The 18,368-nt window shown below is 43.0% G+C and overlaps 1 protein-coding gene across 1 annotated transcript; it reads right to left on the bottom strand.

Annotated features, from left to right (window-relative positions):
* Window positions 1–1,458: 1,458 nt before the first annotated feature.
* Window positions 1,459–17,940, bottom strand: LOC311011763 (unconventional myosin-VIIb-like; the record flags this gene model as incomplete). Its single annotated transcript, XM_084006892.1, has 49 exons — window positions 1,459–1,707; window positions 1,853–1,966; window positions 2,076–2,159; window positions 2,261–2,377; window positions 2,502–2,687; window positions 2,785–2,891; window positions 2,970–3,057; window positions 3,299–3,412; window positions 3,522–3,627; window positions 3,832–3,987; window positions 4,088–4,241; window positions 5,271–5,422; window positions 5,580–5,689; window positions 6,066–6,247; window positions 6,325–6,473; window positions 6,567–6,696; window positions 6,950–7,067; window positions 7,156–7,323; window positions 7,627–7,854; window positions 8,014–8,187; window positions 8,333–8,452; window positions 8,690–8,816; window positions 9,089–9,213; window positions 9,327–9,389; window positions 9,488–9,646; window positions 9,742–10,206; window positions 10,315–10,539; window positions 10,655–10,771; window positions 10,948–11,049; window positions 11,174–11,258; window positions 11,414–11,508; window positions 11,778–11,870; window positions 12,050–12,208; window positions 12,753–12,890; window positions 13,073–13,239; window positions 13,318–13,453; window positions 13,579–13,789; window positions 13,875–14,017; window positions 14,642–14,761; window positions 14,902–14,978; window positions 15,297–15,450; window positions 15,531–15,644; window positions 15,947–16,089; window positions 16,178–16,305; window positions 16,392–16,507; window positions 16,636–16,704; window positions 17,324–17,476; window positions 17,610–17,711; window positions 17,929–17,940. The coding sequence occupies 49 exons, from the start codon at window positions 17,938–17,940 to the stop codon at window positions 1,615–1,617; spliced, it is 6,648 nt and encodes a 2,215-aa protein (XP_083863018.1). The 3' UTR covers window positions 1,459–1,614.
* Window positions 17,941–18,368: the final 428 nt, after the last annotated feature.

Raw genomic sequence — 18,368 nt, 5'->3', positions numbered from 1 at the left:
ACACATATATAATGTGTGTATCTGTATCATATGTCACACTGTTGTGTGATTGAGTAGATGTGTATAGGGCTGGTCTTGATATGCTGTTTCTCAGTCTTGAAATATAAGTTGCGGGGGTGTGGGGGGAGGGGGGTGATGCAGGTGGGAGGATAGTGATGTGGTCTGGGCAATAAGGTCTTTTGTTCCAAATTTGGTGCAGTGCATCAAAATGCCTTTGCCTTCTTGTAGGGCAGCATACACAAAACACACACATACACACACAGAGATGCTTTGACATTCAACTGTTTGACCTACATCCTATTCTTACATCCCTTGCTAATTTGTTTTGGATTGAACATTTCTCTTGAACATTAATTCACGGTAATCCAGACTGTGAGATCAGCAAATTAATCTATCTATCTAAGAAACATTTTTATTTAACCTCTAATATTTAAAAGGAAATGATAAGGTAATTGGTTCAGATGAAGTATTTACAGTATGTTAGTAAGTACACTGTAAAGGGGTCTTGTGTCTGTCAAAGCCCAGGTTTAATTGCAGCCAGATTGCATCAGGAAATAAGACAGTGAGGAACAAATGCTAATGCTGCACCTCATATGCACCTGCCCATGGTAACCTGATTTTTGGTCACATGGTTTCCATGGTAACAGAGCAATAGTCTTGACAGACTGGTTGTATAAGTAGTCTACTACATTACACTACTACATTTTACACCACACACACACACACACACACACACACACACACACACACACACAGTTTGTGATGTCATTTAAGTTATAAAATTGGAGTTGTGTTATGAGAGTTAAGAAGGATGGATGGGTGACTCATATATTCAAGCAGGAGTCAGGACGTTTTAGGAGGATCAAATGTCTGATGGAAACCTGGGAGCATCGGCTGATATTGTGTCTCAAGCTTGTGAAAAAGATACACAACTGTGGCCTACAGCAACAAAGGGCCCTTCAAATAATAATATTTGGAAATACAAAGTAAAGAGGGAAATAAGTAGCTGTACATTTATATAAGGTACATTTCAAAACTGTCTAAACACAGCTTTATATAATAATAAACATTAAACCATCATGGTGAAAAGGAAACTTCACCACCAGTTCATGTATTTATGGCTTAATAACAATTAGCAATGTTTTCATCATGATTGAGATTGATGGAGTCTTTGGGGAAATATAGTTAATTCAAAAATTAGAAGTAATTGACTTAAATAAAATACAATTTGAAAACATCAAATTAAGGCAAAAGGAGGGCTTAATCTACTGGAGTAAAATGATGGAGCAGGTCAATTAATTCACTCATCCGTGACTGCAATAGGTATTGATAAATCACTGTTCATATATTAAGTTAAATGGCTTGGTTTTAAAGGTTAATACCGCTAAATTTACATTGATCTCAATTCATGTTCTAGATTCACAGTACACAAAGGCAGTCGAGACAAAAAAATACAATACAATATATTTTAATATCACTATCTGGTTTCTATGAGCAATCTGTATTGGGGGACAATTTGATCATTTAAAGTCCACAAATACATGAATGTAAAGATATTGATCAAGAGTACATATAAATCACAGCAGCTCAGTCTATGCTTTTGCTCTTGAAGCCTCAAGAAAACATCTGGTTCTTTGGTCGAAAGGCCTCCCTCTGCCTCTCATACATGAGGATGTACGATCTAAGAAGGTTCTCCATTGTGTCGGCCTGTAAAAAGGAAGACATGGAGGTCTTTGTCAGAAAAACTTTCATTTCAAAATCACTTCTCAAGGACAGAGGGATTTATAGAATAGTGTGTATTGGCTTGCGCGTTTGATAATTAGGACGTTCCATTTAAAAGATAGAAACTTACATGTGAAGATTCACAGACAAAGATGTTGCCGAGCGTGCCGATGGTCATCTCGAAGTAGCCGCTATCGCATTGGTAGTCTGTGATACGACTGAAAGGATGCATGACCATCGTCTCCTAAAAGATTTACAGTATCATTAATATAGGTTAGTACATAATTTGGATAACAGTGAAATAAAATACCACACAATATGACACAAATGAGGATACATCACTTAAGACTTGCCTTTGTACTTGGGTCTATGAAGCTAACCCCCAGCTTGCTGATGATGATCAAAATCGTGGCCGGGTAGCTAGACTCACACGTTTGCTGCAAAAGATAATGCAAATGAAATCGTAATGAGACAAAACAGTTTCCTCAAATTGTTTTCCGCCATCTTTTGCCGTCCTTTCATCCCGATGATGACTCACTTTCACTTCAAAGAAGCTGCAGCCGAAGGTCGGCCAACTGGAAATGCCTTTCAGGAAGGCGATCTTGGCCTCCTGCACTGTGATGCCACTCTGCTTGTTGTAAGCGGAGATGATGTGCTGTACGTAGAACAAAAAGGAAAGTGGACAACTCTTATCCTGCACACAGTTATGTAAAAGCTTTTTTTTTAGAAGAGGAATTGTCATAAATGTCTTCCCTGCCTCTTTACATTCCTTCATTTACCTTCTTCCATTCGTCAGAGGACATGATTTTTAACTGGTCAGCAGGAACCAGCTCCCTCAGCATTCTGGGGATCATGACAAACTGCGACCTGTCGGAATCTACTTCTACTCTGAAGAGCAGCCCACCCAGGTTGATCATGTCCTCTTTGCTGCAATTGTGGTATCCACGCAGGTACCTCGGCAGCTCCTATACGGAGGCAAAACGTGCTTACGTGTTATGACAAATTCTGCATGAAAAAGAGTTAAAAAGCCAGCAGCATGAAGGGTGTGTTTTGGTTGAATACCTGTGGGAAATGGAAAGTGAGATCTGCAATCACATCTTTCCCTGGGCTCACATTGAACCAGAGCTTCCTCTTGAACATCACCCGGTAGGGCACGCTGGCCTGGTTGCCTGTGAAACAAAAACCCCACTTATAATACTAGGAATCACTGACTATAAAAACCTGAACGTGTCGGTATGAAGCGTTACCTTCTTTAATTTTTTTCCCTTTCTTAGGAACCTCTGAAGTCAGCCTCAAACTGTCGAAAAAATAGTCCTCCTCCTCCAAGCTCAGGACCTAAGAATGTGTTAAATATGTTAAACAGGGGAGAAGATAGATTAGATTTTAAATTCACCAGCGAAGATGAGATTAAAATTATTACCCTTTTACATCAAAGTGAGTCATAATGTAGCTGTATAAGTTATCAATACATCTAATCATCTTTTCTGCCATATTATACTATATCCATATTGTAATGAATAGTTCGAAACGATTATGAAATCAAACAAACTCCTGCAGGAATGTAATCCCAGCCCACCTTGTTTGGCGTTTTCAGGTACAGGCCATATCCATCGGCTGAGCTCAGTTTGAGCTGCGAGGCGATACTGAAGCACAGCTCGTCCATTTTGCTTGTTGATTGCACCTCAAATATCTGCACAACAGGAAGACCAGTGAGGAAAATGTGTTTGCTCATACCAACAATAATAGAATAACCAAAAACGGCTAGTAAAATTAGTAAAAAATGAAAAAAGAAGTCTTACATCACTTGTGTCATTTGGAAAGTGGACTTTTTGGAAGATCTGGGTGCTGTTCTGTATGATGGCGTCCACTTCGACCGGATGGGGAGGAAGCTTCCTGGGCTCCTTACTGAGGGTTTAAAGCACTCAGATACATGTATTGTACACACACACATATACACATCAACAATACATTTGGAGTATGACCAAAAATAGCTAATTCCTATTCCATTTCAGAGTGAAAGATGATTCATTCATGCATTTTTGACCTAACTGCCTTTAACACACCCTTTGTGCACTTATTTCTAATCTCTGTTTCTATCTCCAGGCTGACCTGTACATCCCGCGCAGTCTCTGCAGGCAGCCAGCAGCCAGCTGGTCTCTGGGCCGCGACACCAGGAAGTGCTCAGTGTGGCTCCTCAAATTGGGACTGGGCGGAAACAAGCCTGAACACAGCCACATTAGCTGCCACCCACGCTCCACACTCAACCTGAGTGTGAGGGAGCGCAAGAAAAAGGGGGGGAAATTTAATATGTTGGCTTTTTATTACCCGTGGAAGCTTTAAAATCTGAAATACACTGAGGGGACACCTGCTGCCATTGTTGGTCATCTGTCTCATTATTTGGCAGTAGATCTCGTCCTGCAGAGCTTCATGCTGGGTGGCAGGACCAAAGATCTGGTCAGTCAGCTCCATGGGACTGCGAGCATGTTTGATGGGGTAGTCGCCCATGTACTTCAGGATAGGTAGCGGCCGCGGTTAAGAATTCACACATACAGTCATGAAACTAGGGTCTGTATCACACAGTCCTTTATGTGGTCTCTAGCAGGGGTGTCAAACATATGGCCAAAGGGTCCAATGTGGCCCTCTGGATGATCCACTCGGGGTCACGCTGTCGTAATAAGAGTAGCAGGTCCTATGCTGGATACGCTACTATAGATCCACGTGCTTGTAGGCTATTTGACATCACAATGTCAAGCATCGTAGGCTACTGTTCATGTAGGAGGTATACTGGTCAAAAATGTCTTCACAGAAAAGGAGAAAAGTGGAAACAGATGGTCTGATTTTCCAAGAAAAATGGACCAGTGCCTTTCCCCATAGAGGTTAATGGTATTCCAGTGTGCTTGGTGAGTTCACAGCACCATTCAGTGCTCAAGGGATAGAATATTCATCACCACTAACAGACTCGTCATAGCAAAAGATAACATGTAAGGACAACTAAGAACACAGAAGATAATCTAATTACTTTTACTTAACATGTAAAGAATGCAATGGTTGTACTGGTTTGGCCCACTTTTTTCAATTTTAATTATAGTGTCACAACAAAAAGGACACTTTACACATAGAGCAGGACTAGAGCACGCCCATACATTTTAACTAAATAGTCATTACATTTTCAAAGTCTCAACATCACCCAGGAGAAAGCATTAATGTGCAAGAGTGAAGACTTTTAGGCAGACATCTCAAGCAGACCAGGCTCTTGGGTAGAAGCATGATGAACTGAAATTAGTTTGACACCCTGTTAGTGAGATAATTTCCTCTAAAAGAGTTACAAAGGTACAGGTTCATTGTGTGGTATCAACAATATTGTGTGTCTGACGTTTTGATTTAAAGCCAATTTCTCCGAAAGGAAGCTGGACATATTCTCTACAGAAAACAACAGAGTACAGTTTTGGAATTTGGGGTTTCACCACCGTAATGTATCTCAACATCCTCTAAATTTATAGCTGTCACTGAAACAGGCTGCAACGGGGAATCATTCGTTTCAAGGATATCAGTGAAGGCGCTGCACGCCAGGTTGCTGAGGTCAGAGTTGCGGACCAGGTTCCTCATCAGCGGCTGTTTGAGAGGTTCTCTGGAACAAGCCCACAGCTTCTCCCTGGTGACCCCTTTGGACGTGCCCTGTCGACCGACATTACCTGCAGGCCTGTTACAAGGAGGAAACGGCGTGAGAGCTTCCAAAGAATTGTTCATATTTAAAACAAGCTAGAATTCTTATAAAAGCTAAAGAAAGGAGCCATGATGGCTGACATATTGTTAGATGAATATTCAATATTTGAAAGTGACTGATATCATATCAAAACCTGAAGTTTTCAAGTGCAAACTCTTTAATAGAGATGGGAGCCACGGTTTCGTCTCTGTGTGTGACGCTTTGTGTCGTCGAAGGTTTCCTCTGACCTGGACTCAGCATTTCCTGAGGGGTCAGAAGCAGTTCATTAGTTACACCACAAGGGGGGGCTCACATGAACCATCATACTCATGGATCCACTGATGCATCCATAGACCTGGAAGCTCACTATGCAATAATTTCACGTCTATGCATGTCGACTTGAATAAACTTATTTTATTATGCAAATTATTGTTGTTTTGAATTTGCATATTTGCCATTATATAAATATTAACAATCGTATTAAAGGGATACATATGGATCTATATCTATGCCGATCCAAATAATTAACATTCACTCTCTTCTCATGTCCGTTTAGTATAAAGTTAAGTTTAAGTCTGCAGAAATGTATTAATTTTCCAATAAAATAAAAATATAGTAACGGTAGTAACGGTAACTCTACCAGCATATCGTCAGCGGGCTTCTCTAGAGTTGGCAGAAACTGCACCGTATCCCTACAGACTTCCCCACTGGCACTGGTGCGTGTGTTGGTAGCTTTGATCCACTTCTTATCAGGAGAACTTTCCTCATCTTCCTCCACCTGCAGCAGGTCCCCTCGTTTACAAGCCAGGAGCCTGGGGTCATCTGTAGCAGTGAGAGAATAGACTGTATAGAAGTGTGTTTGAGCCTACGATAACAATCTACACACTGTAGACTCCTACCTGATTTACCGCTATCCTGCTGAGCCAGTGCATACACTGAGCGCTGTCTCAGACCTTCCAGGTTTTTCTCAATTAGTGCAGTCATGACCTCGGCTTCCGTGGACTTCAGAACAAACACTCCTTTGACTGTGGCCAAACTCAGTGACTCACTGTGTTATACACAACAAAGTATTAGTGTTTTGGGAGTAAATTCAAAACCAAAAATGATCATATTAGCAGATTAAAAAAACAACTGTCCATACCTGCTGCTCATGGATACTTCCTTGACTTCCAGGTAAGGAAGCTCTAGGAGTCTCTTGTCTCTCCCGTCCATGAAGAAAATACCATTCCCATTTACAGCCACAACAAACCTGCTTACGGGCAGAGGAGGTCCTGTGGACAGATATGGGAATGCACATGCCATTTCTTAACTTGCAACATATTAATTCCAAGAAATGGTGATATTCATCTGCAGTAAGAAGTTATTTACCCTCTTACAATGTTGATTTCTTTTGTAATGATAAAGAAATACAAATCATTTTAGGTCATACAGGCATAAAGACATGGAATTATATCAAGACCTCCCTAGACCTACCTATACTACATGTATATAACTGCTTGTAATATAAGCTGCATATTGACTGACCTGACATCATTGTAGCTTCATAAAACTTGGAGAAGTGCAGCGGCCATGCGTGTCTGGCGTCGCTGACCAGTTCTCCCTTCACGCTGTCGGTTTCCGGCTTGGCGTTCATATAAGGACCCTGTGTGATCAGGATGTAACAGTGATGCTGAGGTGAACCACCTTCATTGGGCCAATGTGATGAGGATGATTGATTGCATGCATTATACCTGTAAGTGTTCTGCACTGATGAGTTGGATCCACTTTGTCATAGATTTGTTCTCAATAAGCGGTGTGGCGATGCACTCCTCCACCACTTTCTGGACGTTGTTTCTGTCGTATGCGGGACCAAACTGGATGTAATAGTGCTTTGCTGCCAGCTGGACGTATTCATCCTCCTGAGAGATGCAATGCATTGTTTATTGATTCAATTATTTATGCATATAAATTATCATGCTGCAATAGGAAAGGTGTGGCTGTCTAATATGCTATATTTTGTGGGATAAAAAATGATGTTTATCAAAAATCAGAAAAGTGGTGTTCAATGGTGGACATTATATTGCTGAAAAAAAAGTGTAAGTATCATAATGTTTTGTTGACAACTGAGCTTATTTTCTGTCCACCTCATGGCCATTCAAATGTTGGTTTCTGTCTTTAAGCTTCACATCGGGAATAAAGTTATACAAACTCCTGATCCGCACCTTCTCACTGGTGTACTCTCCCATCTTGATTCCCTTGATGACCTGTCTGTAGATCAGATCCGTGCTGATGGGGTCTGCCGAGGAGTCGTGCCACGGCGTGAAGGCTTCCTTGCGGAAGGAGAGCCTCCAGGGCGTGTTCTTCTCCTCCCTGCCCTGCCTCCTGATCTCCTGCTCGCACTGAGACACTGCATCCATGACGTACTTCTCGCAGCTGCCCAGAGACCACATCTGGAGACGGAAGACCGACAGTGAGTGTGGTTCTGAACAAACAATATCAAGAACCTGCTTGCACAGTAAATGGGACAACCACATGTGATGTGCACATCTGTATGCAAATAGAAGCGGGGACGCTCTGAATGGATACTTTCATAAGAAATGAAAGCCCACCTTCTCGTAGAGAGTGATATACAGGGAGAAGCCATGCGTGTCTCGAAGATCAATCTTTTCGGCCACAGCTTGACAGACTTCAGCAGAGGTGGAGGCCGAGTCCAGATGTACACTGATAGCACGGCCGTCCAGTAGGGTCACAGACGCATCAATGGGCTCCTTGGACTTGGCAGCCTGTCAGGAAAGGGAAGGAAGATGAGATTGGATTGAACATAAAGAAAATAATCCAATAATTTGGAAATTCACAGGTGATTAATGTGAGGAATGCGGCCTTTTGTTTCCAAAAAGTAAAGTTAGAAATATGATTCCGTGATTCTACCTGTTCCTCTATCCAACAGGGTAACTCTTTTCTTGCTCCGTTGGCTAATATACGACGCAGGCGCTCAGTGCAGTATTCTCCATAACCACTTGGACCTTTGCGGACAAAACACTCCAAATACTGTGGAAAGGAGGAGAACAGGGTAAATAAAATGCACTGCCAAATGATATCACTTTACTACTTTGATCATATCAACACAGCGGGCGGTTATGAACTACAAAGAGAAGTAACCGTGTTTATCATCCGTCTTTGTTATGATTATATATATATAAAAATGACACCATGCAATACACAGTTTGTTTGTTTGTTTTTAATTTAAAAAGCTTCTACATTACCAAATACTTGCAGCAGACTGACCTTCTCGAAGCGCTCTGTAGGGGGGAAGATCCCAAGACAGATGGAAAGAAGGGTCCAACCGAGCATACGACTCTTCCTGTTCTTATTGTTCACCAGCTGCTTACAGATCTGGCAGTAGATCTCATCCCTGCACAGGTTGCAACGGATTAAACAATACAGATAATACAGATATTATATATATGTAATAGCCTGCAGTAGAAGAGGAACTCAACAATGAACAACAAGATTCACAGAAACCTCCAGGAGTTTACAAGATGGTTAAACTGTTAATTATGAAACAAAGAAACAGAATAATATAATGTCATGAGGCTGCCCAATGTATTTCCACTGTATTTGGATGTTAAACCTGCATATCTGTTTGTTTGCCCCCTATCATGTGATAAATCATCCCACCATTACCTTATGTCTTGTCTCGTTACACCGTATCCGGCTATAATGTGCAGTTTTTCCAAGGACGAAAGTGGCCGATCCAGAGTTGGACCCTCTCCGATCAAAATGTCCTCATCCTCCGTGAAGTTCTCCGGCTGGTTAAAGATGACAACAACAAAAAAAGAAACAAATGAGCATACGACGAACATAAGGAATCAATACAGAAATAATGATGAGTGATGAACACCATGGCAACATTAGTGCTGACCTCCTCAGGAATCATGGAAGCTTTTCTGCCTCCAAGCTTCTTCTTGTTCTTCCTCAGTATTTTCTATTCAGAAAAGACGTGATAATTAGAGGACTGATGCTCGTCATTCAAGCTGATCTTCTTTATTATACAGCAGCAGAAAAGAAGCTGTAACATGTTACCTGGTCCAGTCCCACCAGGGAGCTCAGCCTCCTTCCTTGCCTATGAGATGAGACATGACGGGAGATGGTGCTGGACGCTACAGACATGGAGTCCACAGATTTGGGTTCTGGAATGTCCCCCATGAAACGCAGTATAATCCACCATACAGTCAGACATGCCTGGAGGGGAAAATGAGAGGAGAAACCGGTGAGCGGGCTTTGGCAAAAGATGAAATCTTCTTCTCAGCTGGGCAGGAAGAAGGCTGTCCTCTTACCAGTGCATCGCCCTCGTCGTCGTGGGGCAGAAGAGACTGCTTGAGTCTCTGGCTGAAGTGCGTGTGGCCGATATTGCTCTCGAATTTAAGGATGCTGAATTTGTAGAACGAAAACTCCTCGCTGATATCATCAAAGTCATCACCATCCTCCTCTTCCTCTTCCTCTCCCAGCGAAGGGGTAGGGGTTGTTGAGCGTGAGGCTAGAGGGATGATTTTAATCTCTGGGATCTCCATTGAAGTTTCCTCTACTGGCTCTGGCAAGTCGCTCGTCTTCTTGTTGCTCTTCTTTTTCTTGTCGCTCTTCTTCTCGTCACTCGTCTTCTCGTCGCTAATCTTCTCGTCGCTCGACTTCTCGTCGCCCGACTTCTCGTCGCTCGACTTCTTGTCCTTTGACTTCTTGCCCTTTGACTTCTTGTCTTTTGACTTCTTGTCTTTTGACTTCTTGTCGCTCGTCTCCTTAATAGTCTAAACAGAAGTAACATCAGGGGTTCAGTCAACACATGTATTATCCATATACCCCAAAAGGCCACACATTTATTCACATCACATTACAAAACGGAAATATATTCTAACCTCAAATTCATCTGACTGAGGTGTTTTCAGTTCTACCACTTCTGCAGGAGGTGTGGGCAGGAGATCATACGAGCGGCCCTCTGGATCCAGTTCAACGTCAGACTCAGGCTCCTCGTGGGTTGGCTGTGATTTGGCGATCGCTTCCAGTCGCTGCTGAAGCTCCAAAGCTATCTGCTCCGAAGCTATCCGCTCTTGTTTCTCTTTCTCCAGGCGTAAAAGGGTGGCCTGTGAGGGAGGGTTGGGCAGAGAGACGATACAGAGAGAGGAGGTGAAATGGTGTCTGAATACGACACCACTATTTCTTGACATTCATTACATTATTTCCAGTTTGAAGACTTACATCGTCCCTCATCTTTTGAGCTATTCTTCTGGCCAGAACTCCTCTTCTGTAAGCCTGCATCACTAGGACTGCCTTTCTCTTCTGCTTGCAGTCCTTCCTCGCCCAGTAGCCACGGACCTATAGGTGTTCAGAAATGTTTAATTGTCTGATTAAATAATTATAAAAGATTTGTCTTACAATTGGACCAACTGAGAAGTCGTTCTTGCTTAAAATATACGATATGAACTATTTAAACTTTCAACCAGACTGAATAAAGCTACACTGTAAGCTAATCTGCAGTATGTAGTACATGCCTGGCATTGTATGGCGAGCGCCGCTGCTTTCTTCCTTTGGTACTGCCGATGCAGCTTCCGACTGCGGATCTTTGATGCCAGTCGAGCAAAGCCGTGCCGGATCTGGTTGGAGCATGAGTGGAATCAAAGGACAAGGTCACTTGGACATGAGAAGGTTCATAGCAGGTAGGGAGCATGATGTCAACTTTAAGCTGGGAGTTCTATGAAAGGTTATTGAGCACCAGACCTTTCTTCGTATTTGCTGCTGTTTGTAAGCCCTCCAGCGCCTCTGCAACATCACAGCGGCCCTCCGCTTCTTCAGGAAAAGCTTCCTGCAAAACGCACACATCTCTTTATATCTTTTTCTATGACAGCCTGTTTGCTCTGTAGCTAAAAAGTACATTAAAAAAGTGAATGCAGCCAAGACCTAATTCACTTCATACTCTCTATGAGATTTCCCCCTTTTTATCTTCTTTAGAAGCTGCACCTGTCTTTGTGTCCCAGCATGACCCTCTGGATCACCAAAGCGATCACGCTGAGTTTTTGTTCCCTCAGACGTTCCAGGACGGCATCGTGGGCATCCTGCAATAAAGTGGGGAGAAAAAAAGACACGTTTCTGTTTTGTCCCAAAAATTCTAAACCAATTAAAATCAAGTCACCTGCATCACATATTAATGAATGAACAATGTACAAATCACAAGAGAAAGTAATGTAACTGTTTAGTTCCGATCACTACTTCACCAGTTAATGTTGTTACTGTTAAACTGCAGCGATATGATGCAATTATAAGGTGTTGAAACCCATTAGCGAAGCTGTGGTAAAGCATTGATTGAATTAAAGGTTTTCCTCACCCTCAGGAAGATCTTGGACTTGCCTAACTTCCACTCGTCCGCTCCTTTAATCACCGTCTTGCAGATGGCTTCGCAACAGTCGGCTGCCGACTCCTGGAGAGACAATAAAGATGTAGAAGAGACAATGACCCACAAAAGCCCACATCCTTCTTCCCGGGGGAAAGATGACAAAGAAGTCTTTGTGCCCATCATAATGACATCTCCAGTATTATCTTGAGTAGCATTAACATAATATCATTGTAGCCTATTGTAATCAACACATCACAACTCACGGTTTTGGGGTCACAGACGGTCGTCCTCAGGAGCACCCTGTAGCGCTTCAGGAATTCCTCATAGGTGTGGCGAACCGGGTATCCCAGCTTCCGGATGCGGATGGTGTCCATCATGCCGGAGTATCTCAGCTGGCGCATACACAGTTCTCGGTCAAACGCCTGGAGGAGAGCACAGAAACGTGGTGGAGACATTTTGACCAGATTCAGATAGAAGAGTGGCACAAGTTGGAGGAGGTGGATTCATCCTCTGGGGACCCTGAATGTCTGTACAAAACTGCATGGCAATCATCGAGTAATTGATATATAAGTGGTGGTGGACAGACAGGCATTTCCATCACAACTCGCCATTAACACGGCTGAAGAGAATACGGGTGAAGGAAGATAAATGATACTAATTTAAAAGGGTGAGCAAAGCTTCCCAGTTGCTACCTCAACACTGTATATTAGCAGGTTATATATTCCAGGAAATTTGCTCGATTGCTTGGGAAAATGTGTTTTATCCTCTTCATTTAAGACAAAGGGGGAAGGAAACAAATGCAGATAGGGAAGGCAGGCTTGCAGTAACATTATTTCAGGAGACTTCAGAATTTAGGACTTGATGTCGACATCCCTACTGCAACTTTTCTCAACCCTCATCTCATTTGTGTATCCAAGACAATCGCTCAATGATACGGTTATGTTACAAAGCTCTTGTGTCATTCACCTCAGAGTGCTTCATGCTGTTGGGTTTGAAGCAGCGGATGAAGAAAGGCTGGCAGGCGGACAGAGCTTTCATCAGGGAGTCCAGGGACTGACGGAACTGACCGCTCAGCGTGGCAACTTTGCGGTTGTCGGGCTGGGCCTGCACGGACGATAGACAGGAGACTAAAATCACGACGCCAAGTCGGCAAAAACAGCAGCAACTGTCACACCAATGCCACAATCGGTGCACTGTATCCCGGAATATATGTCCTTCAAAGGGACTGGATTCCAAATGTAGCAATGAGAAAAGTGTGTCATGCTGATGTGGTTGTACTTTCATACCCGTAGAGAGCTCCGAGGTGTCATGGTGACCTTCTTGTTGTTAGTGATCTTCGCACCATTAGTTGAAAGCTCAGTCTCAAATATCTGACGAAGCAACTTATTGGTGGTTACTTCAACCATCTTGATTATGTCAAAACTGATGGCATCTCTGTTCTTTTCCAGGAATCCTTAACAGAAAAACATGTGAATTAACCAGCAGCTGACAGCAGGGGTTTAGTGTTCGGTTGGATTTTTACTTTTTGTACCTTTGGAGTCGTAGTGAACCGCGCCTGCAAAGTGGCAAATCCCAAAGTCTGTGTCGTGTTCACTCTTGGAGGCGATGTAGGCCTTGTTCCCACGGTGTTGCTGGTTCATCTTGTTCAGCATCGTGAAGTCTGAGCCCTGCGGCACACCGACAATACTTTGAATTAAAAACATTATAATATAGCCGGAATATTTGACTGACATGGCATTTCACAGTAAACATTGAAGTAATGTTTGGTGTGTGTGAATCGATTAACCACTACCTTTGGAAATTGGCTTTCTTCGTCGATCAAAGCCAGCAGGTTACAGGGTTTCACAGCGAGAACATCCAGGATGTTCTGATTGTCACTGAATTTGATGTTTTCCCACACAATGTCCTCTTTCAGGTACTCTTTCTGCTCCAGCTTGAAGATGTGGCCCACGAAGAACTGCTGCAGCTTCTCGTTGGCGAAGTTAATGCACAGCTGCTCGAAACTGCGAAGCGACAGGGTGACGTTCAGTTTTAAGAAACCTGTGAAGCCGTGCTCAACCTGAAGGGTGCGCGAAGGAATGTCCTGACCTATTTGTGGCGAAGTTCTCAAAGCCAAAGATATCGAGCAGGCCGATGGACAGGTAGGAGGATTTGGAGGTTTTGGTCAACCTCTTATAGATGACACTGTTGATTTTCCCGACAATCCATATGAACAGCTTATTGTAGATTGCCTGAGGGATCCATTCAATTCACAGTTAAACACTTTTAAACTTCTGAGAACTCGTACTCAGTCCAAATAAGCTGAGGAGTATCAAAGGCAGAGTAGGTCAATTGAAAAAAAGACTTTCCCCGCTCCCCCAGAACGCCCCAACGAGTGCACGCAATCAGGAAGTAAGCCTTGACAGACAAGCAGGCCTCCAGCCCGACTTTTTTGATTGGACTGTGTTTTTACAGTCCTGCTACGTCCCAAGATGACATTTTAAAAAAATGGTTTCATGTCAGACCATTTAATTTATTTATTGCTATCGGTATGTAAAGAGGATTTCAAGTAATATAACAGAACGTGTTTCTGAACTCAACCTTTAAGCACTGAAATGTATTTGTAAGTATGGATCTTCCCTCTCCCAACAACTGCTGTATCAGAAAGCTCTGCTTGCACCCTCCTCTATTAAACTGTATGAATGTTATGATCTCTGCAATCAAAGGTCAAATCATGCTTGGAATACTCCCTTATGAATTGCATATTGCAACACTTAAAGGGTAATGTCTCTTCCTTTAATCCAGGGAGAGGAATCAGGATCCAATAAGGAAATAGGCAACATTTTCATTTCCCATCACTGAGTCAGCTTCATTACCTTGACGAAGGCGTCTCTACAGTCGGAGGCCTGTTCGGAGCTGAGCGGTTTGGTCACCCTCTCTCTGTTGGTCATAAAGGAACGGTGGGTTAAACTCGTCGCCAGGGAAGTCGTCTGGACCTGAAGAAAACAAGAACGACGGTCCGTCAATGACCCAGCAGGTTCATGTTGACTCATTCTCCGTTTTGCAACACGACGTGGAAGATGCAGAATCCCCTCTTGTGTCACTAAATATGATCGATAGACTAGAAAGTGCTCGCCTCCAGTAGTGATGCCGCGAAGCTGAAGTGTTGGGACTTGCTGACATCGCTGGTTTCCAGGTTGTTTTGTGTGTTGCCTGGTGGGAACACAAGATGAAAGGTAGAAAAAACAAGCAGCTCAGATTGAGATACTCTACTTGGGTACTTTGGGAAGTATTGTACTTTTTACTACATGTATTTAACAGTAGTTTTTTTTTTTGCAGATGAAGTGGGAGGAGCTTATACAATACAATGCATTACTTTAGGTCTACCCAATAGACTGTACATTATAATTAGCTTCACCTCAACCAGATGCAACAGAAAATGCTGTTTATACATTTATGTAACACAGAAGACAATATATTACTCTAGAAAGAAGAAGAAAAACCACAATATTCTAAAATGCACACACTCACCCTGGAAGCACATGTTTCCCAGGTGTAATATGGCTGCCAGCAGCTTGAGGATTTCCTGACACTGACTTTCTGAGAAGTTCAGGATTTTCATGGCGGAACGAATGATCTGGTAGTCTTTAGCATCATCCCTGCCTTCACACACGATCCCGCCGCCCTGCAGCACACGAGAGAGAAGGTTTAGATTGAAGGTAACCAACATGTTGTTTTGGCTTAGGCAGGTAGCTAATGTCATACCTTAGAAAGGAATTTGTACTCCTTAGGATCACCAAGGCTCAAAGTTTTCTTCTCCTCCGCTGTGATTCCTGCTAGCATGCAGTAAAACACGTGGTAGTTCCTCTCCTCCGGGGCCTTGGAGGTTGCAGAGCAAAAGGGAACTTTTATTATGATTAAATGTGTTTGGTTTGCTTACAAGTGGCTGAAACATGCCATTGATGATTCCTTATGGCTTTGTGTACTTTTACTCCTTTACAGTGAGCGTGAGAGCTGACAGTCAACATGGAATTATCTACTTTCTCCACAGGCCACTAACAGCTTGTTTCCAATGATAACACCATGTTTATCTAACCAGCCCTGCTTTTATAGGTCTGCAGCATAAATCGCCCCCCCTGCTCAGATAAGAAGAACGAGGTGTTTAGACAGAGCGAAGTCACCTGATGGCAGACACGAGACTTCTCCAGAAGATACTGCTGCACGCGAGCACCTTCGATCACTCCGTCCTTGTTGAAGAAGATCTCCAAATACTTCCCGAACCGACTGGAGTTGTCGTTGCGGATGGTTTTGGCATTTCCGAACGCTTTATAGGACAGAGAAGGGAGGCGTAGGATCGTTCTTTCACTCATTCTGTATGCGTGTGCGTTATATTAGCTGTGCTGATGGCGTACCTTCTAGTATTGGGTTCGACTGCAGGATCTGCTTTTCAATCTTCTGTTCAGAGAGCTCACCACTGACTGCCGCTAAGTACTGCAGGATCAGCTTAGTGCTCTCCGTCTTCCCTGCTCCTGATTCCCCGCTGAGGAACAAGACAGAGGAGATGCTTCAGACCTGACAACACTTATTCTATTATCAGTTAGCAGGGGGGGGGTGACTCATTCTGACCTGATGATGCAGCACTGGTTCCTGAGATGGCGCATCATGTTACAGTAGCAGGATTCGGCGATGGCAAAGATGTGCGGAGGGAGTTCCCCCAACTTTCGACCATGGTACAACCCCACCTGAAGGACAACAGGTCACACGTGTGAAATGCCACTTAAATCGATGATAAAGAGATTCAAAGTTAAATGGCAAAGGGGAAATGACCTAAAACTGTAGTAAAATTAGTAGTAATTGATACCAGCCTCACCTGTTCAACTGAATATAAAGGGAAATCCTTGTATGGGTTCACCGCCACCAGCACAGAGCCTGTGTAAGTCTACAATTAGAAGAAAAATGACTGTGAGACATTTAGGATACAGAATAGGTTATTCATCCACATTATTAGAAACCATCCTTTGGTTTTGTTTATAATAAGGATTCAAGGATAGTTTATCATTAAGCAGCATACAGTCATAACCCATTTATTACACAGGTAAAGCAGTAATGCATTCCTTAATGTGTTTGGATGCCAGCCAGGGAGGTGCAGTTGATACTCAGATTATTGATTTCACTATAGATATGGATATACATTTGACCTGATTTAGCTCTAAGGACTTAAACCTTAACTTGACGTAAACAGGATCTCTGACAAACAAACACATTGTTTCCAGAAATGTTGTTGAATGTTACCATCTTAGTTCATAACTAAAATTCCATTCACCTATTCTACAGCGGATATATATGAGGCCAATAACTCAAATCTGGCAGGAAAAAACAACCTATCTGCATGGTCAGGTCAATTGGCTACCACCAGAGGCAACTTGTATGTTTTTGTTTTTTTTGCAATTTGGATGTACCAAACCATTAAAAATTAATGTTACAAATAGCAGTAATCATGCTTCATTCAAGACATATAAGGTGAAACTGAAATTTCAAAAACTACAAGTGCGCCTTACATAGATGATGCCTCGTTTGTGTCGGAGCAGCAGGTTCCTGAGCAGGCCGGCCTCGGTCATGTCTCCCAGTTTGATCATGTCATCCACACCCTCCACCGATGTAGGGTGCATGATCCGGAGAGAGGCTTCCTGCTCCTGGGACAGACCCTGCTCCTGGAAGTGGTTAAAAGGAGAAACTAGAATCACAGCCTCATAGTGATATGCCTCTACTAACCAGTCGAGGTGGAACCTGGATTAAAATATGTTTTATGATGATTGATGTGAACAACATTCAACATGTTTTTACCTTCCCCTCATCGTCCACCAGTAACCGCTGACCAGATGATGTTACTTTGACCCTCGCACCGATGGGCACCCCGATGCCCGAGTCCACCCAGACCCACTCACCCTGAAAACGAAGAGCACCAAATAAGCCACTTTTGAGGTTTAATGTCCCTCGGAATACAGAATTTACGATGGGACTACCTTTATTCGTTTACAGTATTTCCTTGAATGAATGACTGCAGGGCATTGTGACCTTATTGCCAGGAGGCTCTGATTTAAAGCTTTCTGTTAAGCACTACTCTTATCAATAAATCCAAACTCAGTACATATTTCAGGCTTACCTTTCTCAGCATCGCTGATTTGTAGCGTCCCTACTCCCTGCACAAAGAAAGTCATGATGAAATACAGTTTCAACGTGATTCCAACAAATCCTGCTCGGTTACACTTTAGCTCATCAGCATTATAGCCATTTAAACCGAAGGACGTGTTAAACAGTATCCATTACGAAGATACACGGGTACCAGAATACAGAAGCCTGTAATGTAACATAAGAATCAAGAGATCTACCTGACAGTCCTTTTATCAGCGATCTTCATTTATTCTCACTCTTTCAGCCTTGCTTGGGAGCCGTTTGCCTCGTCTCCCTCTTGAATCCTTCTCGATATGAAGGAGGAAGAGATGCAGCCTTCCTTCAACTGACAGGTTGATTTTATGGCACTTTGACTTTGGACCTGCTGTAACAGAAAGGAAGAGGAAGAAACATGCATCTCACGCAGAGGTT

Source organism: Eutrigla gurnardus, assembly GCF_963514095.1.
Source record: "Eutrigla gurnardus genome assembly, chromosome: 4".
In the NCBI taxonomy this organism is placed as follows: domain Eukaryota; kingdom Metazoa; phylum Chordata; class Actinopteri; order Perciformes; family Triglidae; genus Eutrigla; species Eutrigla gurnardus.
This window is presented reverse-complemented; position numbering and strand designations above follow the sequence as displayed.